The sequence below is a fragment of the Rhipicephalus sanguineus genome, chromosome 2 (genome assembly GCF_013339695.2).
Source record: "Rhipicephalus sanguineus isolate Rsan-2018 chromosome 2, BIME_Rsan_1.4, whole genome shotgun sequence".
Taxonomy (NCBI): domain Eukaryota; kingdom Metazoa; phylum Arthropoda; class Arachnida; order Ixodida; family Ixodidae; genus Rhipicephalus; species Rhipicephalus sanguineus.
Window position 1 is genome coordinate 193959390 of NC_051177.1, and position 25273 is coordinate 193984662.

Sequence of the window (25273 nt, forward strand, 5' to 3'; positions counted from 1 at the left end):
AAGGGGACGCTCATAGCATCCATCCATCCATCTATAAGGGCGCTGTCGAGAGCGCTGGCACGCGCGCTATTTCGACAGACATCCGCCAGCGAACGGCTCGTATACCTTCTACGCGCTGTGAGCGCTGTGATCTCACTGCTTCGCGCTCGGACCACTGATACAAAAAACTGACCGAAAACCGCTTCTCTCCCGGGAGCGACCGTATTGCCATACACCAGCGTTCCGTAGAGTCAAGTGAGATCGGCGCAAAAAGATTTGGCTGCTATAGCCCTCGTTCATGTAACATTACGGCGTGTGTACTTATCGCATTGACTGCTTCTTCCCCATCCCCCCGCGCCGCGCCGCCGCCGGTCCGATGAACCCCGCGCCGTTCACGCGCCGCCGCCGGAGGTAGAAACACCGGCGCGCCGCCGCCGGTGATTTTGGGTCCGGCGCACATGTCTACCTGGAATTCGACTGTCATTACCGAGTGATTTTCTTTCTATATAAGCTTGCAGGAACTGTCAACCCACATGTTAGATGACGCCATCTAACTTCGATCATGTACATACGCAGAAACACAGAGTAAGATGGTAAATTGGAAATTAGGCAAACAATATACTGCTGAATTTCTAAAGCACGTGTGGTAACATTTAGTTAGAGATATATCAACGTTCTATAGGTCGCATATTTATTAATATAACGTATATATTAGAAATTATAATGCAAACAAGTTTGGACGCCTTGCTCTGCAAAGGCACCCGACACATTGATCACCGCGCTATAAGAGTCATTGTCCTTCGCGTTTAGAGATTTTCGCATGCCTGTTTCATATTCTTTGCCGTGTAACCTTTCAGAAAGTCTCTTATCCTCTTGAGGAGTTTGAGCCGTTTGTACCGGCCCGTGTATTCCACTTGTGCGCAGCTCTTGTCCTCCATGTCTGCGTCGATGTCGTACACTGAAATTCCGAAGGCTATGTTGAGGTACTTTGCTTTAATGGCGCACAGCTGCATGAAGAAAGCGAGGAGGAAAAAAAATGTGAGTTCGGTCCGCTTTACGTGCTTCATCTTACGTACAACTAACTTTTTTTCTTCAAGTTTTTTTTTTTTATTGAGCACTACTATTGGACGTGGGCTCTACGTAGCAGAGCAATAATTTTGAGTATATGGCGTTCTCAAGAAGTGACAAAGAATATGCTAGTAAACACATTCTAGATAACGGTTCTCTAAATCTAACGAAACTGCGTACGCAATATCGTGTGAGGGCACATTTGCGCGCTTGAGTTGTGCGATATCAATGACAAAAAATTTGTAACGGCGGCGCACAATTTGGCTCGACGGAATTCGACAGGCCTGCAGAAGAGGGGGGGGGGGGGGGTGGAGACGACAACACGTCGTCTCAGCCAGCTAACAAAACTTTTATGAATAGCGATCCGTCGTCATGATATTTTATATAGATGATATCAGGGGTCTCAAACACGCGGCCCACGGACCACTCGCAAGCGGCCTGCGGCCCGCATTAAAGGCCAACTCCGGCGATTTTTTGGCCATGTCAAAGTAATGGTGCTTTTATGTTCCTGAGACGCTCCTGTTACGGGCCCGATAGCAGAAATACTCGGCAAATTGGAGAATAATTTTAAATAAGCAAAAAAGCGCAACACCGAAACCGAAACCCAACCGAGTGTACTGCCTACGTATGACGTAGACGTTGTTACGAACGAACCGGAAGTCGTGCAAGGCATGCCGGTCACGCCGGCGCGGAGTATGAAAACTGTGACAGCCGGGACGACCAGCGAAGCGCCGGCCAAACCAACGCTGTCTGTCGCCTTGTGCACAGCAGACGCTCGCTGTAGCGGCCTAAGCGCCGAAGTTAGCGGTGCCCTCGGCTGCGTCACTTCCGCCGCCTTGCCAACACTGACGTCACAGACGCAATGTTGCCAATAATTGTGGGAAGCCAGGAGGGAGTTTGCAGACAATCTCTAAAATTCATTTGCAAACAATCTGCGCATGTCTCAAGCCTGTAATTTGACAAAAATGACGGAAACGTGCAAAGGAACGTACCCAGCGATTTTCACTGAGATCCATCGACCTCGAAAAATCGCCGGAGTTGGCCTTTAAGTGTGTTTGTCCCATTTTTTAAAAATTTTCTTAATAAGTGAGTTCATGAGCTAAACAGGCATGGCTGGCCTAAAGGTTTTTTTTTCTTTTTGTGGGGCACCTCTTGCGGTCAACATACGTTGATACACAGCCGTGAAACAAAACTTTACATTTCAGAATCGGCGTCGAGATTTTAGTCATTTCGGAGATAGGTATCGATACGCTACTGGAATCATGGCACCAAGTCCCCTTCAGAAATGACCCATATATGAGATATGTGAGAAGTCTGCTTTCAAATGGCAATGTGAGCTGACATTTCGTACAACCTTCGTGGTGGCGAAGACTCCTTCAGAATTAAAGATTCAATGGAAGTAGTGGAATTATTCAGTAACCATGCGGGGATAAGTTTTGATGCTTTCTCTGTAGACGTTACAAGCTTATTTTATTCGATACCTCAAGAAGACTTGCTAAAGTGTATTGAGGCAAGAATTGACAGGTATGTATCATTTGGCTTCCATAATAAAGTGGGGATAACAGTGGCTAGCTATCTGGAACTGGTTTCTTTTTACCTGTGCTCTGCGTACGTTCGTTGGGACGCCCGCCTATACGTTTGGTCCTCAGCACTTTTATTTCTGCTACCGATACCAGCACAAGCTCAGGAAGCCCAGCACTTGTCAGACGGGGAAAGAATGCTGAATACCATTAAACAAAGAGGTGAAGCACCAGCAAACTGTGCCGCCTGTGATGAGAAGTGAGTCGCGCTGCTCCCCTACCTACATAGCTTGAAAAAGATAGGGTACAAAGTAGATGTCAAGTTTGTATTCTCTGCTCCGGAAAAACTCTCAGTGCTCTGTAAGCGCATGAATGCTGAAAACACAGCAAGGACCGTTTGCACAAAAAAAAAACAAAATAAACGTGAGGCGGTTTGTAGCATGCGCAGTGGGTGTTGTGTATCCCGCTGACTTGCAGCAAGAAGTACGTTGGACAAACGGACAGATGCTTGAACGAGCGTTTAAAGGAGCATTATTATCATGGTAATTCTGCCGTGAAAGGTTATTTCGGCATTAGTTGTAGAGATTGCGGTTGTGAACTGGACTTTGAAAAGTGCACCGTTGTCATGCAACATCGTAAGCAGCTCGCACGTCAAATCATAGAAGCTAATAAAAATGCAACAGCTGGTTGACCTCTCTGTAAGCATGATTTCTGTTGCCCTTACCAAAGGGGAAAATACTGATCTGACTGCGATGCAATAGATTGTGCGTTTTCACTGATGTGTACTGTTGGTATCATGTGTATATACTTCTGGCGTTTTCGCTAATAAAATTTGGTTGAAGTCACCGCCGGTGTTGTGTCCTTTCATCTGTCCTCGTTCATTTTGCGCTGTGCAGATATGCCGATTCCAAATGACCAACCAGTCCAAGCTACCGTTCTATCAATTTGTCTCTGATGGTGCATTGTTTCTTTGTTTGTTCTTTTTTTTTCAAAGGTGCGTAGTATACCTTTTAGCGCGGTGGACTCGCTACAGAAAGGTGTACTACATACTATCGGCCTTCAATGAAAAGCGAAAAGCGGGTAGAATTAGAAATCATATACTTCGCGTCGTCCACTCATCGCCATTGACAGGCGCACAGCACTCCGGTTTGGCAGCACTGCGCACGTCCATAATACACTTGCACAAGGTGCGTGCACGACCGAGATGCGTGGCGCGCTCGTCGCTAGACAACGCTACAAGCCTTGGAGAAACGTGCGATTTCGCAGCGCATACTGCTGTGGACGTAGACGCGTTAAAGACACAACAGCGCCGGTGCCCACCATCTGTTCATTTGAGCGTGTTTAGTACAAACATTGGCACGTAAGCGGTACTGAAGCTGTAACGCCCTTCCAAACCTTGGGAGTGGCGGCCACTCATTCTTCGTGCCAGCCTTTGTGCGTCATAACTGATATAGCCTGCGAATTCACTTAGCAAGATCGACGGTAATTATCTAGGCTCCAGAGGGATTGCTGTATACCGTGACGTTAGCGCTCAAGTCTCGAACGTGTAATATACAACGATTCGTTACAAGACCTGGCGATACGGGCTCTTTACAAAAGTTGCGCGCTGGATTGTAGCGCACACAGCACCTCCGGATATGTGGTCTTCGGATATGAGTGCCTAAACGCTAGTTCAGACACTTTCATTGCGCAAAAGTTATCAAAACAATGTAAAATGTCAGCTATCGAGTTTGTATAATATGCCGGATATAATTATTGTGCCGCAAACGACGACGCTCGCAGCCGGACTGCAAGCGTGAATGCTCGTAGCCCGCCGCCTGGCCGTGCGCACGTTAACTGTTCGAAATGTCGTCTGCTACGCTGCAGCAGTGGAGGCTCTGCAGGATATAGAAGGAACGAATGCGGGGGAGGAGAGTATCGCTACCTTACGAAGTTTCGGGGGCATCAGGGCGCGCAAGGGTGCCATGAGGCGCGCGTTTCGAGGCATCCTATTCGCCGCGAGATCGGGCTACAGGTGGCAGCACCGTCGCCGTGCTAGCGTGGATAGGCGGTTGTCGGCGCGCATACAAACGTGAACAACAGCGCTTTGTTGTGAGCGATGTGACCCGGTTTCCGGCAAACAAAATGCGTTGACTGCAGCTTTTGTGGTAATATGTGCGCTCTTCATTCCCGAATTAATGCACGAAGCGCGCCGAACGTTAAAATTACTTGTGAGAGAAGCGGATTCTGTCAACAAACGGGTTGCTCGCCTTCGGCGACAGTCGACGTTTTCGCAATGGGTGACGTTTTCTTGTTGTTTTATTTGTACAAGTTTAGCTTGTGTTCCACATACTACGCACTGCTGTATAGCGCGACTGAATTAACCATTTACTTCTTGTTCATTTGGATGCCCCTCAACAAAAACAAAGCCCGTATTCCTGCACGATGAGTTGAAATAGCACTTTGTGCACTGCGTGCTCAAATATTCATTCGCATTTCTTATTCAGTTCTCCATGAAATGTAGGACAGTTGATAGGTTTACTGAGGAAAGCTACGTGGCTGACAGCGCTTTAGCGCTACAGAGACGTTTAACACGCACATGCTTGTTATTATTCCAGTAACAGTACACAAAGGTAACTGTACAGCACGGAAGTTTCTTCGATTGTTTACTTGCACGACAGTAATGGAACAAAGGCCCGGTTATTTTACGGGACAAAAGTACGTTTTTTCATACGAATAATGTCCGCTGCCTTTCGTCAATCTAAAGAACGCAACACAACGCTCAAGATAATGCAAAGAAAAAAAGATGTGGCTTCGCGTGAAATTACTACGACATAAATGTAAACTACGCCGTTTGGATTAATTTTGACCATCAGCGCTCTTTCGCGCGCACCTTAATCTAAGCACACGGGTGTTTTTGTATAAGTTTCGCCACAAGTTAAAAGTGCGCAAGGCAACTCAGTTTTGGGACTTCCGTGTCATTTCATTTTCTGCTCTTTTTAGGGGACATTTTAAGTACCGAAGTTTCAGACGTGACTTAACAGAAATATTTCTCTCTAGTGAGACCAGGACCGTACACAACTAAAGCTCGTCGCGTAACGTACAAACAACACCCACCTCAACGGTCAAGTACACGCGAGCCTTTTTTTTACCACCGTGCCGCTAAAAGGCTATATTCACCTGAGATTTAATACTTCTCATCTTTACGGCAACGCCAAGTGCACTTTGCAATGCGCTTGAACCACAGAGCGGCACCTACACTGATATGACTCTCGTGAACGGAGGGTACGACGACCACAAACAGCACTCTCGACAAGTGCACTCTCTGATCTTATTACAGTACGTATACAGCCGATCAAGGCCAAACGCTTCTTTTCATCGTGTTAGGCATACGTACGAGCGGTTAAAGTGGCACTAACGCAACGGAACAAGCCGCCTTTTGAGGATCTGCATGACGTACGCGCACATGCAAACACGACGGGGCTAGCAGACGACGCATGGAGCAATCCACGCTAGGCGCCGTTCAGCCAGAAGCCGCTAGGCGGCGACTCCGCTCGATCTCGCGGCCAATAGGGCGCTCTAAAGACCCTTTCCTCCTCAATTCTCCTCCGATTTCTTGCCTCCCCTGGCGGGCGCGTTGCGCACGGCACGCTGGACCCTCCTCTGGCTTGCTGCAGCTGCATTAGCAGCACTGCGCTTGCTTGCTTAATCGAGGCCTTGAAACATTATATGAGAACCTGTCCTATAAGAAACACTCGTGACGAAAGTAGGCTTCCGATAGAACATAGTGGTACATATTTTTTTTTAAAGACGCTTGGGTAAGTACAAGCGGAAGCGCTTCGAAAACATTAGTACCAACTAGTGGCTGAGCGGTTTACCTCTCCGTCGCCGCTTCGGGGATCCGTAACGTGGAGGTGTATTAGGCGCATATGTATTGTAAGCATCGTTAAGCACAGACGAGAATTTCTTTCCTAATTGTGGTCCTGATGTGCTCAGAGAAGGTAGCCAAGAAGGAATGCGGTGGTTTACTTAAATTGAGTTTTCCGCAGTTAATGGGCCCCAAGTATTTCTGTACCAATGCCGCTGAGCGAAATTCATGTTGTGTTCAAGCCAGCAAAGAAGTTCTGGAAAAGTTTATGCAAAATTCAAGCCACCAAAGAATTTAACACGCGTACCTGTATTCCGTCACGATACAGGCACGCCCACACAGGCTCAAAAACACACGCACATATACACGCGTGAATACACACACACACACAAACGCACGCACATGTAGGCAGATACATGCACACAGACACACACACACACACACACACACACACACACACACACACACACACACACACACACACACGCACGCACCCGCACACACACACACAACACACACACACACAGGCGCGAATACAGACTAGCTCCTAGCGCGACCCGAAGCTCTGGGCTTCGCGTCGGGCCGAGCTTGCTCTTTGGTGCATCCTTAAGATGGTTCCTCATGCTTTGTGTATACATATACGTTCCACATATTCTGGGCTTGATGGTTTCTATGTGGAACGAACTATTTGAAGGTTTATCTGAAATACCGTGCTTTCTTGCTTCTTGTGGCTACTTCACAAAAGAAGATCGAGTGACCTAGATATAAATGGATCAGGCACTGGTACAGATAACATCTCAGGATTAGTTATCTGATTTTATTTGCATTTGTTATAATATATTCACAATGCTATAATAATAATATTATCTGGGGTTTAACGTCCCAAAACCACGATATGATTATGAGACGCCGTAGTGGATGGCTCCGGAAATTTCGACCACCTGGGGTTCTTTCTCGCTGCCAGCATCCCAATTAACCAAAATTTAATAATTACATTTTTATTGGCTGCAGTTTGTATTGAAAAAAACAGAGGCAGTCAAGATTCTACGCAGTTGACTTCGAAGATTTCTTCTAGCATGCCTGTGCTCCGAGATATCCGGCTCCGAATTTTAATTGTCGTTCGCATGATTACGCATGCATCAGAGAGAGGATCCCCTAAAGTGACGCAGCTGTTGCGTGTCGTGTTTAGTCTATAGGAAGGCGGCAGCGTAGGCAGTTCCCCTTGCCCTCTCTGCTAGCGCAATCAAGATGTGACAGCGCCGTGCGCAATGAGCAGTCAGCATAATACCCTAGACGAGCTAACGGGAGACAATTTTGCGCGACGTTTTTACATGACTTTACATTACACTGGGACAACATCTTTTGAACGTGTTAGCTTCACTGTCATCTACTACAGGCCTTCCGGTGATGCGGCGCCACTGTTTGGCGAGAAAACTAAGGAAATCCACGTGGAGCCCCTTCCTACTGTAATATGGCTTCTTCATGCGGGACGAGGCATCCTACCGAAGAAAAAATAGACGTGGTTCTTGCAATGGCTGAAACGAGTGGCAACACTTCGTTGGCGATGCGGCTGTGCGCGGCTCGCCACCCAAACCGTCCCCTTCCAACGACGCCTACCTTCGTAAACGTGTTCCGGCGCTTTCGCACAACAGGCTCCACCCATCATTCGAGACAGACCAGAAAAAGAATCGTCGACGAAGGCTTTGAAATCGACGTTGTCACGTGCGTAACGTCGATGCCGGAACTCAGCGTTCGGCAGATTGCCAATCAGTGCGGTCGCAGCGTCGGAACAGTTGCAAATGTGCTCGGAAAGCATAAGTACCACCCTTATCACGTTTACCTTCATCGGGACCTAAATGAGGCGGACTTTCAAAGGCGGGTTGATTTCTGCAGTTGGGGCCTGATCAAAATTGATCAGGAAAAGGACTTTTTGCACAGAATAATTTGGACTGATGAAGCTCGGTTTTGCCGCAACGGAAGCGTAAATATTCATAACCCCCATTACTGGGCACAAGAGAACCCACCCACACTGGCTACGGCAGCACAAACATCAAGTTCGCTGGAGTGTGAATGTGTGGTGTGATATACTCGGGAACAGGATCATTGGACCTTACTTTTTCGAGGACAACTTGAACGAAAAGATGTGCACGGGAAAAATATTGGTGGTGTCGTCGATGACTTTGTTTCCGATCTTTCCCTCAATGACCTGCACCAAGTATGGTTTCAACACGACGGAGCACCAACACATTTCTCCACCACGGCATAGAACTGGCTGGGCACACGTTTTCAACAACAGTGGATTGGGCGCGCAGGAGCAATGTTTTGGCCACCAAGATCCCCTGACCTTTCTCCGCTCGACTTTTTCCTCTGGGACTACGTTAAACATCGAGTTATGCAACAGAGCCCATTGATGTTAATGATATGAAGGACAGGATAACATCTGCCTGTGCGAGCATTAGTTCAGGAGTGCTGCGCCGAGTGTCGAGTTGACGCGAGAGCGGTTTATGCTTTGCGTTGCTGTGGAAGACAGGAATTTTCACCACTTTTAAGCGCATTGACCTCTTGATGGCTTAAGCTTTTCCATGACATCTGTGCATGACCACATAAGCTTATGTAGCGTCACGACATATTCGTAAACATGGATAAAACTGTTTCGGTTGTTCATGGCGCAGTTATTGCTCTTGATTTCAGTAAAAGTAACAATACTTGGACATCAGCAGTCACTTTATTTGCTTAGACCAGGCAACAGCCACGCACGCTCGCCGAGTCACCATTACGCACGCGCACTGGCCTTCGGCCTCTCCGCTCGCGCCACCATCTTGACATGGCAGCTGCCGCCATCGTTACAGGCTGTGTGGTTGCGTGTTACGGTAGTCGTTCCGGGGTAGTTCGTTTTATTGCGATAGCAATTATATGGACAGTCTCGACAGGATTTTGAACGTCGCCGTCATGCACCGTATATGTATAAGTATATATATATATATATATATATATATATATATATATATATATATAAAAGCCCCAAAGAAAAATGCTTCCGAAGCGCGGAATCGAACCAGGGACCTCTTGCTCCGCAGCAAGTGGCGCTAACCACTACGCCACGGAACGCAGGTCCTCCACGTAGCTAACGGCGAGCGTTATATACACACCCTTTACCGCTGGACGGACTCAGAGACGGCAGGCGCTTATAAGCGTTTCTTCATTACCAGCGAGATGGCGCTAGGAGTGCGACGGACGCACTTAAAAGTCGTCGGCGAGCTCGCTCGCTTCTTCTTATATTTGCGCAGGGAGAACCTTGGCCTTCCGCTGTCTGCTCGCGCGGTTTTCTCGTGGTGAGGGCAAGAGGGATGTTTCAAGCTTTCACCGTGGTGTCCGCTCTCATGTTACGGAGCGTACGAAAGTCAAAAGAGCTCAAGAGACGCCGCTAAACGAACAAACAGAAGATGAGCGCGAACTATCAAGTGACACAGCTCGACATTTGAAGCAAGCTAGTTTACTTCGCTGCTTCGGCCGCCTTTGCAACAGGAGCGCTGGTCAAACTGAGAGTATCCATTGGCGAGCCTCACTTCGTATAGCATTAGTTTCTTGCTACCGCATTCATTGCTTCGCCCTTGCGGCGAAACTGATTTTTTCATTTCGCCAGCAGAGGTAACAAGGGGAGCTGTTATCTTTTCTCACGCCTTCTCCCTGCTGTCACACGGAAGTTACGTCACTTTAAAGCGGAGCTTTGCGCTGATACTCATTCTCCTGCATGCGTAATCACGCGAACGACAATTAAATTCGGAGCCTTATATCTCGAAGGACCGACATGCTTGATGAAATCTTCCAAGTGAAACTATAAATACGACTGCCTCCATTTTTTTCAATACAAAGATCCCGACTTACTGCAGCCAATAAAAGCTAATTATTAAATTTTCGTTTATTGGGCTGCTGGAAGCGATAATTATCATATCACTTTTTGTCCCCGTAGACGCACAGCTCATTTGAGCTAGTGGTCTTCCAGTGCCTCCCAGCGCCTAATTTTAAGAAAACCAGAAAGCTTAATTTTGAACCCGCGGCATATTCCCTTGGCCAGATCTCTGGCTTGAAAGAGGCGGTTACCATTTGCGTGACAGGGAAGGGCCCGTAAGGACGAACAACATGCACCCAATCGTCGAGCATCCAGAAGCTTAGCGGCTTACTTACATACACTTACATACGTGTGCACGTTCCAGCGCGGACGCGCGTGAGTGAGTACGTGCACAACGACATGCATCGTGTCGTTGTGCGACAAAAAAGGTGTCTGCATTTGAGTGGTCCTAGACAAATGAATTGCTGTTGTCTAATGTCTGTCGGCTCTGCCCTTCAAGCCCAATGTGGTTTTGGCAGGCAAATGTTGTATTACATTGTTACTTTGCCAAATGTTAATAAAGTATTAAAATTATTATTATTATTATTATTATTAACACGAAAGTGTTTTATGCCGGGGTCCACCAAGTACATCCGTCACGGATATGACGTTGATAAAATGGACGCCAACGGGTGAGAAAGAAAAAAACCAAGAAAAAGATACCCCGCTGGGAATCGAACCCACGACGTTGCGGCCGCGACGGCAAGCGCCCGACGCACTACCGACTAAACTCGGGAGATGCTAGACACGGCGCGAACGCGCCTTATATCTTTCGCACATTCTCTTTCGCGGCGGGCGGAGCGGGGCGGTGCCGCCGTCTGTGAGATGTGAAAAGAAGTAATGCTTCACGCTCGACACCCACTAGCGCTTACTCCGAGATTGCACGCGATATCAGAGTTCATGGTTAAAGCGTCTCGATACCAGAGCGGTAGACTGGCCGCGCTGGCGTCGCCGAGGCTCCTTTGACGCGGTTACGTTCTTTGCCTTTGGCTTCGTGTTAGCGTGCGTCGGCTCATCGTAGTAGTGCAGCTCCCACGTGCACCAACGGGATTTCTCCGCCGCCGACTGCTTCAATTGCGAGAGTACCGACTAACAAAACTGCTGCAATATGCGTTGCAGAAAGGACGCGAGTTCGACGGGCGAATGTCGTGCCTTGGTCGAGCGAGAGCAGCGCCTGCGAGACAGAGGCCAGCGGGACACACGCGTTTGCGGCTCAGGCTACGAACCTCTACCTCCCGTGTTGCTGAAGCGCAGTGTGTGTTATGTATGCATGAGCACAGACGTCGGCTACCCTTTACTAGAAAGCGCACACCGTGCCGTTTCTCTCATTAATTGACGACGCTTTGAAGAAGTGCATACCGGGTACCAGTGTTGATTATGAGCTTGTTGATATCATCCTTACGCGGGATTCACGATTCGCTGTGTCCAAATATATGTTCACACCTTCAGCTACCATGCGCAACGGTTTAATCATGATCATGGGCGTTAGTCGTCGCGATATAGACATGCTGTCAACATGGGTGCATCCACGTCAAACGGTGCTATAACTGCCAAACGCGAATAGACATTGTACAAGCTCTCATATATCACTACACAATAAGCAGTACTTCTGTGAAGACACGTGTCACTTTCGTGTTATACCGATTCCTATGACAGAGGGATCAGCCAGATTTTATTATTATTATTATTATTATTATTATTATTATTATTATTATTATTATTATTATTATTATTATTATTATTATTATTATTATTGTTATTATTATTAGTGCGTGGGCACGTCTTTTCGAGTGTGTCGATACACCTGCGACGTTTCTATGCTTACACTTGCCCTTGCGGACACAAGAAGGCACAATTCCTTAATTGTCCATGAAGGCCCGCCGTTTAATTTGCTTTAACGCCGATATGATTCTGCTCACGAATTGGAAATGAGTTCATCACTCTATATCTCAAAGAGTATTGATCGTAATTGCAAATAGAGGAGTGCGGTGCACAGTGTGAACGAAGACTCATTTTATTCCATTATCTAACCCACCTCCCCGCTCCCCTACGTAACGCCTTTGGGCGCTGCCGGCTAACTTGCGAATAAATATTAAACAATATTTTTATTGAGCGGCACGGTAAGTGCTATATTTTGTCGGTTTCTCGATGATATAAAAATGAGCCTAATTAGCATTTTGACAAAATATTGCACAGCTTATGATTTCACAGCAATGTGCGCGGCATCTAGGTCATTTTTCATGCTCACCATTACTCAGATCACAAATGCAGAAGCCCAGACCATCGACGCACCACTTGACGCACTCATGTGCGGCTCCGCACAATGCGTTCCGCTGTTTCCCTTCGCCTGGCTCCAAAAAAGCGGCTGCCATTGTAACCACCAGCAGTTTTTTTTTATGCCGTTTCCGGTTATCTCTCGGCTGGTGGCGGTGGCCTCGCTGTGCCGAAAACTAAAGTAAGTTAGCCGCCATGAGCTACACTGAGTCCCACATGTAAGCGGACAAAAGAAGCGATTGTAGCGCCATTGACATTTCATAAACTCTGCTTTCACTGCCATCACTGTTCAGCGCGCCGTCTGTGCAACCATAGCCTAGTAATATGAGTAAGCAGCGTGGAGAGTTGGGCGAGTTGGTACGAGTGCATTCTGGTTGAAACTGTGCAATAGGACGGGACACGAAGAAAGGCAAGACAAACGAGCGCAGACCAGCAACTGAGTTGTTAGTCTGCGCTCGTTTGTCTTGCCTTTCTTTGTGCCCCGTCCTATTGGGCAGTTTCGACCAGAATAGCCTAGTATTCTGCCCAAGCTCTTAGAAGGATTCCCTACTGTATGAAGGATACAACTTTCCGGCGCTGAGGGCGACTGAGCTAGATCAGTCTGGTCGAGGTGCGGACAGTCGATTTAGTTTGGCGCCCTTTCTCTTGGGCAGTGGGACGATTGTCTCCAGTTGAGAACGGGCATAACTGCGTGCTCTGTTTCTGGGCGTCATTCTTAGCGCACGCTTGGCGTCGCTTCGGGTTCCGCGTCAACATGCGATTCGGCCTCTTCGAATGATGCTGACGCTTAGAAACGCCTACGTGTGGTCATGGTTTTGGAGGTCGCGTTGTTTCTAGGACTTGGAGACGCATTGAAGTGAGTGGCAACGCAATGCGTTTGCTCCCCCAATCTTGTCCGCTCTTCATCACGCCAGCACTGTGACAGTGGTTTCTCGCTGTCATCGTGTGAGATCTGTTCATGTTTACCAATGCGTGAAAGACGCCATGTTGTTCATACAGTAAGCGAACTTTAATTGCATTACATAAGTGCAATACAACTAAATCTGTCTAACGTAAGTATCTAATGCGCTGCTTACGCTGTGAGTTCTGCGCTTTTCAGGCGGAATGACATTTAAAATGTTTGACCAAGTGCATTGGGCCATTTTACGTGTTTAATTTAATATACATGTGTAATGTAATAGCAACGGGCAATTTTACGTGTACTCAGTGGACAGTGAGCGCAGGCTTGAAAGAGGACACTTATTCCGGAAAACTGAAGCTTGTGTCAAAGCACTCCCAAGAAAGCGACGTTTGGAAAATGCTTCTTTTGCCAGTTGATTCGAACACCTTGTCTCCAGTAGGACACGTGCAATGCAAATAGTGTAAAAGCTTTCTGAGCTTTGCCACCGGTAAGACCGGAACGACTCACCTGAACAGGCACAAGTGCAAGTCAGCGAGAGGACCTGCTGTGCTTCTTTCTTTCCTGAAAGAAGCCCGCGCATCCTTCCAGTGTAAAGGAAAGCTTGGAGACGTCATGCGTCCGATGGTGTGCTAACCATATGAGGCCCTTCGACGTCGTGCGAGCTGAAGGATTTTTGAAAATTGCTGATGAACATGTCGCCGCCGGTGCCCGGCACGGAACCCTATCCGCTAAAGAATTGCTTCCACACCCCACAACAGTGTCCCCCAAGGCAGCTGTAGTGGCCGGTGCTTTACAAGGAAGGCTGACGCCAGTAACGGTGTATCCACACGACGGACAAATCCGCGGGAAACTCGTCCGTGGACGATGGTTCCGCCGCCCGTCCTAAAGTCACTGGAACGGGAAAAGTACCGCGTTCTTTTTCTCTTCGTCGCCGCGCGCTTTCGGCGGCTTCGCCACAGAAATGGTCCAGCTCGCTCGCCTCGCTAGCGTTTCCCGGCCGCCGACGCACGGCGCTTTGAAGGGCGATTGTTTGTGTAGCCTCAGAAAAGCGTGCAGGAACATTACGACATCCCGTATCGTTTTGACACTTCATCGCAAGCCTGTTGAGGCATCGAAGAAGCCCTGGGTGTTGCGCCGGCTGCGCTTTCCGGAGCAGCAACCGGCGGGAAACGGGCAAAGCCCTCTTTGCTATTCCCAGCGGGAAAAAGGATGCCAAGCGACGGGCTGTGTGCGCTGCACAGAATACGGTGCGAAAAATTTGTTCCCACGACTGATACCCGCCTTTGTGAGGCAAGCGTTTCATTGAAAATTCGTAAATGCTGTTTCGGGGAATGTTGGCGTCTCCGCTGCACTACAGCAGCTTGTTTCGCGTGGTTGCTGCAGAAGGTTCATGTACAATAACATTGCCGGACAGCTCTTCATTATGTTTGGCGTAAAATTGACGCCTTTGGGCTCACATATAACGATCAGTGCGCCGTGAAAACTGACTGCGGTATTGCGTGACGTGACTGTATGACGAACATAAATAGCAGTGTGTACCATGAAAATAATAGCACGCATGTAATGTAAGGCATCATTTACATGCCAGCTCGTGCACTCGCGGCCGGTTCGCTGGCTTGATATGCACCAAAATCGGTATTGCGTGACGTGACTGTATGACGAACATAAATACCAGGTGGCAACATGAAAAAAATGGCACGCATGTCATGTAATACATGATTTACATGCCAGGCTCATGGTGCACCCGCGGCCGGTTCGCTGGCTTCATATTCACCAAGATTGGTAGCGCGTGACGTGACTGTATAATTGTGCCTTTTGTGTCAATCCGGCAGATCCCACGCATTGTGGGAATCAATCTCATGCAAAGCGCTGCATATATCGCCTTGTTCGTCTTTGAGGCAAATGAAATCATTCATGTCATGACATCTAGTTCACTATATATCGCATGTTTAATTGTCATGCATGCATGCATGTAGAATCTGGTATATACAACGCATGACCTGCAATTTATGTTCTTCACGCACCCATGTCATGCCATACCAAATTTGGTATACATCCAGTTAACAAAACGGCCGGAAGCGCACAAAGACAGTGTAATGTAAGCCATGCCGTACATGTAATGCATGTCATGGTTTTCACGTTACCACCTGTCATTCATGTTCTTCATACAGTCACCTCGCGCTATACCAATTTCGGTGTATATCAAGCTACCGAACCGGCCGCGAGCGCACCATGAGCTTGGCAAGTAAGTGATGCTGTACATGACATGCAAGTCATGATTTTCATGTTACCACCTGTCACTAACGTTCATCATATAGAAATATCTCGTCATGTCAATTTTGGTATATATGCATTTCACTAAACGACCGCGAGCGCCCTGAGACCATGTCATGTAAATCATGTTTCACATGGTATGCCTGCCATTATTTGCACGTTATGACCAGTAACTCATGTTCGTCATACACTCTTGTCACGCCATATCACTTTTGGTGTGTGTCACGCTAGCGAAGCGGCCGCGCGGGCACCATGAGCGTGGCATGTAAATCATGCCGTAGACGTGATTATTTTCATGTTACCACCTGTAGTTTATATTCGTCATACAGTCATGTTATGCCATACCAAATTTGGTATACATCCCATTAACGAAACGGCCAGGAGAGCGCATAGTCGTGGGCGGATAGATAGATAGATAGATATATAGATAGATAGATAGATAGATAGATAGATAGATAGATAGATAGATAGATAGATAGATAGATAGATAGATAGATAGATAGATAGATAGATAGATACTACGTTCAAACTCGAAAAAGTTTGCTAAGAAATGATTCGCATTTAATAAATGCCGACAGCCCAGCGCGTAAATGCCGCGCAGTTCGCATTTCTTTATCGCGTAAGTACGCGTGCGTGCGCATGTAGGCAAGTGAAAACTGCCGCTATTTCTTTCCTAATCAGTTAGAGAACAAGGGTATGCTTCATTTGGGGCTGCAAAAGCGCACGAAATGCGTAAAACATGCGTTACTCCGCGTGAAATCCACAACGCGCCGCCGCAGCTTCAGCCGCGCTGGACCAAATATGGCGGCGGGCCGGACGGTCGCGGTACTTTTCCCCTTCCAGTGACTTTAGCCCGTCCGGCTGCGGAGCGCATCCAGACGGCGGACAAAGCGAGCAGACGAACGCTCCGGATAAAATGTCATGGCGGCACCGTCTGAAGCGAGAGCTGCCCGCTTCGAATCTTTAAGCTCATCGTTGCGCACTGCGTGGTCGGTTAGATGAAAAGTGACGCCTGTATTTACTTTATGTGTGTATCCAAAAGCTTCGACAGCAAAATATTCATGACGATTTCGCACCGTTTCCGAGAGCCGTACTCGCATTCACGGAGCTGTAGGCTTAGCGAGTGCCTCTATTGACAGAACATTAGCTCGGAGATCTGTGGAGCTCTAGCGCTAGCAAATCTCAGAGGCCATATTTTCTACGATTGGTGCTTGTTTCATTTTTCTCGAGATGGCGCGCAAGGTAATGTTTTTGTTTTTGTCGTGCACAGTTCATTTCTAGTTGAAGATGGAGTTCGAAAGAAAGCGACGATTAGCTGCAATGGCTGTAGCTTTGTCAGAATTAGACGGTGAAGAACTCTTGTTGCCTGCAAAAAGAGCTTATCAAAAGGACTACATCGCCAACAAACATTTGGGTATTCAGCATCAACTGTACCGTGAGCAAAATGATCAGTGACACCGAAGAATACAGGAGGCTGCTACGAGTGTCAAGAGAGCAGTTTGTTCAGTTGCTGTCATGCGTGGGTTCGCGCATAGAACGACATGACACCGTGATCGCGCTTCGTCGGCTAAATCTAGCAAACAAAACGAAAAAAAAAGGAGCGCTTGTTGCCAGACTTATAGCGGCACCATCGGCCAAATATACTATGTTAGTCCGCCAAAAACCGGATGCGAAAAAGAGCTTGGCATTTTCCGTCCTCGCCGTCCGCGGACGCTGCACGGATGGCACAAATCCGTGATGCGGGATCACGTGATGCGCCGTCCGCGGCGAGAAAGACGGATTTAGTCCGTCGTGTGGATACACGCTAATCAAGGCAGCGATGGAGGATGGCCGTTCTTCAATGACTGTCCACAAGAGCACTGATGACTATAGAGAAAACGGTGTACACCGCAGTCACTGCTCATTATGTAGACAACGACTTGGAACTGCAAAACTTAGTAATGTTCACAACCGATTTCCCTCCCGAAAAGAAGACACGCGACAACGTTAGAAGAGAGCTTGTGCGAAGATGCGCAAAGCTTGAACTGGATGAAAGCCTCCTAGAAAATGTCGTGTTCGTGTCCGACCAAGGATTCAATGTGATCAGCGCACTTGGCCCATACAAGACGGTCAACTGCACCGCACACGTCCTCAATACGATCCTACGCCACACGTTTGACGATGGCTTCATGAGTGAAAACCTACCACATGTTCGTGGGCAGTTACAAAATGTGAAAGCCATCGTCACTTTTCTGAAGCAGAGTGGCCATTCCAGCCAGTTACCCCGTGGCGTAAATCAAGAAGTAAGTACCAGGTGGAATTCAAAACTAACTATGCTGAACTCTGTGTACACGCAGTACGAGGAAGTTGAAGCCCTTCTAGATTCCACAGGAAGCTCGATGATGGAAGATGTCAGCGAAACTGCAAAAAAGGAGTTAATTTACTTTTTGGCACCATTCAACGGCGCGACCGACATGCTCGAGAAAGATACGCAAACTACCCTGCTACTCGTTTTGCTCTGCAAGACAAAGCTGGTAAGACATTTCACTTTAATTCCATCTGAGGCATCAACAATAGCTGCATTGAAATTGAGGGGAAGAGTGTCTTCAGCGGAAACTGCAGCTTAGTCAACTAAAAAATGGTGCGTCGTTTTATTTTATTTTTTTTGTCGCCCTTTTGCCAGCTGCGCGAGCACTCGAGGAAGATGAAAAAAGCAAAATCTACGCGTCAGTGAAAACAAGAATGTTCGCCATTCCAACGAATAACTTGCCACCTGATGCATGCGCTGCTCAAACCTACAGCGAGAAGCCCGCAAAGAGGATGTTTGTATATGACTTTGAAGACTGGTGTGACATTATGAAGCCACAGAAACGAAGAGATGAATTGAGAAGCTATTTGAATTCCGCAGAGGTGTGCGAAGACGTCGAAAATCTGCTACAGTGGTCGAGGTCTAAAAAAGACGAGTTCCCCTGCCAAGGGAGATTTTGTGCGTCCCTGCTACGAGTGAAAGTAATGAGAGAAGCTTCAGCGTGGCAGGTTATGTGATGAACGAGCGCAGGACGTGCTTAAAAACAGAATCTTTCAAAATTTGATTTTCTTGCGCAAGAACATGTAGGACAATAAACTGGGAACTGTGTCGCAAACGTATTACGGATTTAATACTTCCAGTAGCGTGTCGTGATATGAGAACGTACCACAATTAGTTTTTCTTCTTTTGGCTGTACATGTGTCTGCCGAAGTGTACACGCGATTTGTTATAGTTTTCGTCGTTGTCGGCGCGTTTAAAACAAAATTAGTAAATTTGGGTTTCATCTTGCCTTTTCTTGTTAAAACAAGCTGCTTCTATACTGAGGACACTCGTTAGATATCTATAAAGGTGCAGGATTAGCTTTCTTGGCAGAACATGCTTTAAGTTTTCATAGAGAGCGCAATAAAAAAGAAGTTCAGAACACTGCTGTGCGCTCCTTCTCCCCTTTGTTTTCATTACGCTTTTTATTCAAACTGAAGTCATGCTACAAATAATTTGGCTGTCACATTATGTTCCTAAACTCTTTTGACGATTTCTATCTGAATATCGAGAACAATAGGTACAGTATACCGCTGGCCAATAAATATTCTTCGTACCCATTATACGTGCTCAAATATTCACGCCATGAGGTCTTTTTTTGCACTTAATTACTGAACATGAAAATAGACTTCTTAGCCAAGCATACGACAGCAAAATGTCTATTATTGCTGTTTAAGACTCCTTGCTCAAAACTTCATGCTCAGGCCTCAGTCGGGCCTGACTTGCGGTCGGGCCGGGCCAGGCCGGGTGAGTGAAGTTTTCTTTCCGGGCTCCGACAGGGGGGGTGTGGGCCTCGCTTTGAGTCAGACGACCGGGCTCGGGCGGGTAAACTTCAGCGAGTGGCGGGCCCGGTCTGATAATCACAGTCCGTGCAGTGCTGTAATACAGATGTACACAAACGCACGCACAAATACTAGCGCACAGGCACATACACACGCGCGAATACAACATACGCCAACACACGCAGACGCAGGCACACACACAAGCGCGCGCACACATGCCCCCCCCCCCCCCCCGCCCACGCACGCCCGAATGGAGGCATACTTGGAAAATAAGGGCAAAAACGACGTCTTCGCGCTGATTTTCCAAGTACGCATCGTTCCCAACTCGCCGACTTCTCTGCCTTATTGTATACAGACATACGCAAACACACGCACACGCAGGCACAAAGATACACCCACACATACGTGCGCACACGCACATGCATACGCGCGAATGCAGACATTGTCATGAAAAAACGCAGAGACAGCACCCGTTGCTGGGCCAGCCATTCCATATTCTGCCTCTTCTTTTTTCTCTACTGCGCTTTAGCTGCCCGCGCGTCCAAACATCAGTGTCTTTCTTTGTCATCACAACATACATAAACGCACACATACATGTGCACACGCACACAGACAGGCGCGAATACACACATACAAAAACGCACGCAGGCGCAGGCGCACACACGTACATATACACACGCACTAACACGCAGACATGCACACATGCACATACACACGCTCACACCCGCACACAAATTTACAAAAATTACAAAATAGGAGTTGCGCACGTTATGTACAATTTGCAAACGCTTGAAAACTAACGCACGGGCGAAAACACAACAAAGCTTTGTCACGGCACCGAGAATCAACAAAAAAAAAAGCTGAGTGAAGTATCAAATGACACAGTGTAGGAAAGATCCGCAGTATAGTACTCCATCCAGAGGCTTGAATGCAGCGAGTTTCGACGAGTGCAGCTGCTTCAACCGCAGTCCATGGCTCAGAACTCTATCATCAACGGCTTCTTACGTCAACTCGCCTTATGCGGCCAGCAAGAGTTACAGCAGCAACAGCCGACCACCTTCGTTTGATGCGTGTGGGAACAGCGTACTGCGCATCCTCACCACACCGAGGCATTCAATATGTCTCGTGAACTACCAGTGCGGCGTTCGCGGACACATCGCCCGGTTTTGCCCATCGCGAAGTCGCCCGCGCACAACGTTTTCTGAGCGATCCGCGATGTCTCCACGGCGGAGCCAACAACCCGATTACACACACTGGCCTTCGTATCCAATTACACAGCAGCACGGGTACCGGCCAAACAACTCGCCTGCCCGTGTGCGGAGCTTGACCCCACCTTCTACGCGCTGGCGACGGTCACCATCTCCACGACGTCGGCCGCGGCTGTCATCTCCGCACCCGGGAAACTAGACGTCGCGGACGATGGAGGCGAAGTCGCTGGACGTATCGTTTGGACACAAGTATGCCTCCACCAGCTTCCATGCTTCATAACCAGGTTCACGTTTTGTTGACTATGCTACCACGATGGCTGTGGTAGATAGCGGTGCAACTGTTTCTCTTTTCAGTTTAGCTTTTTGGCCGCAATGTTATGTTTTATTGGGACAAACCTGCCACATTTCGCGCAGTGAGCAGCGCGGCTTTGTGCCCTGTAGGTGTATGCGCTATGTCTGTGCTCATTCGATGCACGACGTTATCCTTGTAACTGACTTTTTGCAAAAGGGTCTTTCGACTGTAGACTGCGGAGGAGGCGAGGTTCTGTTGTCCGCCCTCGCCCACCAGCCTCAGTGTAATAGAGACAGTATCAATGCAGTTAAAGATGCTAGTCTATTCGGCGCGGTCCACGGCCAGCGTGCTCGCTGTTGCTTCGAATGCTGAGTCGAGTTCGAGTTCTCCTGACATTGTGTTTGAGCCGTTGCCTTTATCTTGCGTGAAGAGAAACATCTTTCAGCCGGGCTGCATTGTATCTCATACTGGAAGCGATCGGAGATCTGCTCGTTCCACTTGTTCGTTCTCCTGGGGAAGAACAAGCGGGCTGATTGGCTGAGGCGGGAGATGCCACTCAAGGCCGGGGGGTGTCGCCATTTCTTTTTTTTTTACTTGATCTTTTCTTTTTTGGTGACGTCATAACGCGGCATAACGAGTGGGGTGATCGGAGATCTCTGTTCTGCGCCCTTCGTTCTGTACCCATTCTGGTGGCGTACGCGATTGGCCGAAGCCGGAGAAAACCACGTCTCTGAGGGACGCAGCCATTTTTCTTTTTGCTTGATCTTTTATTTTTTGGTTTCGTCATACCGCGTCATAACGAGCATGTCGTCTGCTACAAACGAACGGAGCGCGAGACCGTTCGCACGCGTTCTCTCGAGCGAACAAACGGCTTCGCACGGCATGATGCGGCGGTTGCGGCTGCCGCAACAGCTGATTTTGAGAAAATGGCGCTTGCGACGTGTGCTTCTCTTGCGGTTGGAGGTGCGAGATGCGTTTGAAGCCATGAGCGAGTGCGGCGTCGCTTTCTGTTCTCGAAACGAACAGTGCGAACAAAATGAACGGGCCTGCCACTCGGCTGTGGTCTTACGCGCAGGGACTTCTTAGTTCAAAAGCGCTACCAGCTACTGCCACGTGTCGTCCCGGTCCTCACTCGTGAACGACGGCACCAGTGCGCACAACGGCGTAGGCATCTGTGGGTGCTCTTTTATAAAAGCCAGCAGAAGCTCCTTTTGACGATTCGACACCCGGGAGCCAAGCCAGACATTCCGGCGGGACGACATCTTGAAAAACTGTGCCAACCGCTACTTTTCTCTTTTTTTTTCGCGTGCGCGACTTCACATAGCGCGCACGTTAGAAAAACTAACAGCAATAAATATCAGCGCTCGAACCTATTGCTGTTTCAGAAACTGTTTGAGCTTGAAAAGAAAAACAATATCTTTTCGTATAACAACTGTATTTATTAATGAGAACTAACAGACAATAATGCCAAGGAAAGTATAGGGGATGTTTTTAGTAGTAAATGTAAGGTAAATGTGAAGAAAGAAAAGTGGACGAAAAGATAGCTTGCCGCGGGCAGGGACCGCACCTGCGACCTTCGAATAACGCGTCCGATGCTCTACCAACTGAGCTACCGCGGCGGCCATCCCCCCGTCCACTTTATAGGGTATATATGTACATTTAAACGTGGGAGCGTCAGTCACCGCCCCCAGTAGCCATGACGGCGAGTGTGGAACACTCTTTTTCTGCCTGTTGGCGTCACGTAGCACGTGAACTTATACGAGCTGGCAGCTGACCAATAATCCCTCGCATACTACCTGAAAGCATCAAGTCTGCCAGAACGAGGCCCTCGCTACGAAATGAAGGAAAGAAGTGTTAATTTCAAGGGCTCGTTTTCTTTGTTATACACAATATTAGTGAGAACTAACAGACAATAATGCCAAGGAAAGTATAGGGGATGTTATTAGTAGTAAATGTAAGGTAAATGTGAAGAAAGAAAAGTGGACGAAAAGATAGTTTGCCGCGGGCAGGGACCGAACCTGCGACCTTCGAATAACGCGTCCGATGCTCTACCAACTGAGCTACCGCGGCGGCCATCCCCCCGTCCACTTTATAGGGTATATATGTACATTTAAACGTGGGAGCGTCAGTCAGTGCCGCCAGTAGCCATGACGGCGAGTGTGGAACACTCTTTTTCTGCCTGTTGGCGTCACGTAGCTCAGTTGGTAGAGCATCGGACGCGTTATTCGAAGGTCGCAGGTTCGGTCCCTGCCCGCGGCAAACTATCTTTTCGTCCACTTTTTCTTTCTTCACATTTACCTTACATTTACTACTAATAACATCCCCTATACTTTCCTTGGCATTATTGTCTGTTAGTTCTCACTAATATTGTGTATAACAAAGAAAACGAGCCCTTGAAATTAACACTTCTTTCCTTCAACTGTATTTATTAGAAGGCGAGAAACACTTCGTTTTAAAATATACGGTCCCCTTGCCGAGGACAAACGATGCGCGTCTACTTCCGGAAAGCTCGCCGCTCACAGCTTGACGATTGGCTGTCCTCTTCCTCTCGGCGGAAGAGAGCTGCGGACCGCCCACTTTTGTGACGTAACACCGCCAGAACGAACGCGGAACGAACAGAGATCTCCGATCCCCCCCCCCTCCTGAGGGAAAAAGCTTAATTATGGGCAGTGAACTGCTCATCGAAGTCTATCGTACTCCCACAGGGAATGCGCCTTGCCATGTTTGAAATGCTGTACAATGTCTGCATTGGGGCTCTAAGCGATGCTGCTAAGTCTGACTTCTTATGGCTCCGACAAGGAAGACCAACTTTAAATGATCGTTTGCAAGTCTGTTCCCTAACTGAAGCGCAAGGCATTCGTTACACTGCTGAAAGGCATGATAAAGCATTTGATTTCGCCCAGAAGTCGCATAGAGCACAGGTACTGAGCACACGTACTCTGTCACCAAATCGACATCGGATCTGCGCAACCCCCCTCCCCCTCCCACGGCAGAAACATGATCGGGTGTCCGCCCGCGTCAGAGCGCAAGGTCATTTCAGTGCAAGTCAGCGAGATGCTAACCACCGGCGTTATTCAAGCATCGTCAAGTCCCTGGGCTCCGCCTGTTACCTTGGTCAAGCAAAAAAGATGGGTCCTCGAGGTTCTCTGTGGACTATCGGCCTCTGAACTCTATAACTAAGAAAGACGTGCATCCTTTTTCTCGCATCGCCTGCGTGCATTCAGCGTCCTTTCACCGATAGACTCGCGATCCAGGTATTGGAAGATCCTTATGAATCCGACTGACAAAGAAAAGACTGATTTCCTTACACCAGATGGTTTGTTTGCATTTAATGCAATGTCATTAAGCTTGTGTAATGCCCGCTGCAACACACTTGAAAGGTGTACGCACGCAGCCTTGCGGAGCCTCATATGGGACATCTGGCTGTGTTACCTGGAAGATGTGGTAATTTTTGGTCGAACATTTCAAGAACTTAATCACGGTCTTGACCTCGTTTTAACCTGTCTGGATAAAAGCCGCGCTCACACGGAACTGATAAAAATGTTGCTTTCCAGAACGTAAGAAACTGTTTCTGAGACACCCTTGTGGATAGCAATGGCGTTAGACCGGATTCGCAGAAAGTCGCCGCTGTCAGCATATTCAAGCAGCCATTGTCTCTCAGGGAGTTGGGAAACTTTCTGGGCCTATGTTGTTACTTTCGCCGCTTTGTTCAGAATTTTGCTGATAAGGCACAACCACTGACTGACTTGCTGCAAACGGATGTCCCCTTCCAATAGGCAAAATGGCGAAGCAGCATTTAAGCAGCAGCTACAGTTCATGCTGACTTCAGGACCGGTACTGCGCCTTCTGCTCCAACTGAAATTAATACAGTTGCCAGTGGAATCGGCCTCGGCGCAATGCACGCGTTCAACGCCATGGCAATGCTCAACACGTAATCGCTTATGCACATCGTTTCTTGAGCAAGACAGAGTACAGTTACACAGTTACTGAACAGGAGTGCCTCGCAGTCGTTTTCGCCGTACACAAGCTTCGCCCATACATCTACGGCCGTCTCTTCTCAGTCATGGCCGACTATCATTCTCTTTGCTGGTTGGTATGCCTACGCAACCCATCTGGACGACTTGCGCGGAGAACTTTGCGCTTACAAGAGTTTTACTTCACAGCGGTGACCGGCAGGAAAACGCTGCCTATCG

The 25273-nt window shown here is 48.1% G+C and overlaps 1 protein-coding gene across 1 annotated transcript in view; it reads right to left on the bottom strand.

Annotated features, from left to right (window-relative positions):
• Window positions 1-669: 669 nt before the first annotated feature.
• LOC119382129 (uncharacterized) overlaps window positions 670-25273 on the bottom strand; it is a 28215-nt gene continuing 3611 nt past the window's right edge. Inside the window, exon 3 of the mRNA XM_037649861.2 lies at window positions 670-986. Coding sequence (XP_037505789.1) covers window positions 786-986 — 201 coding nt within the window. The 3' untranslated portion in view covers window positions 670-785. The remainder of the gene's footprint in view (window positions 987-25273) is intronic.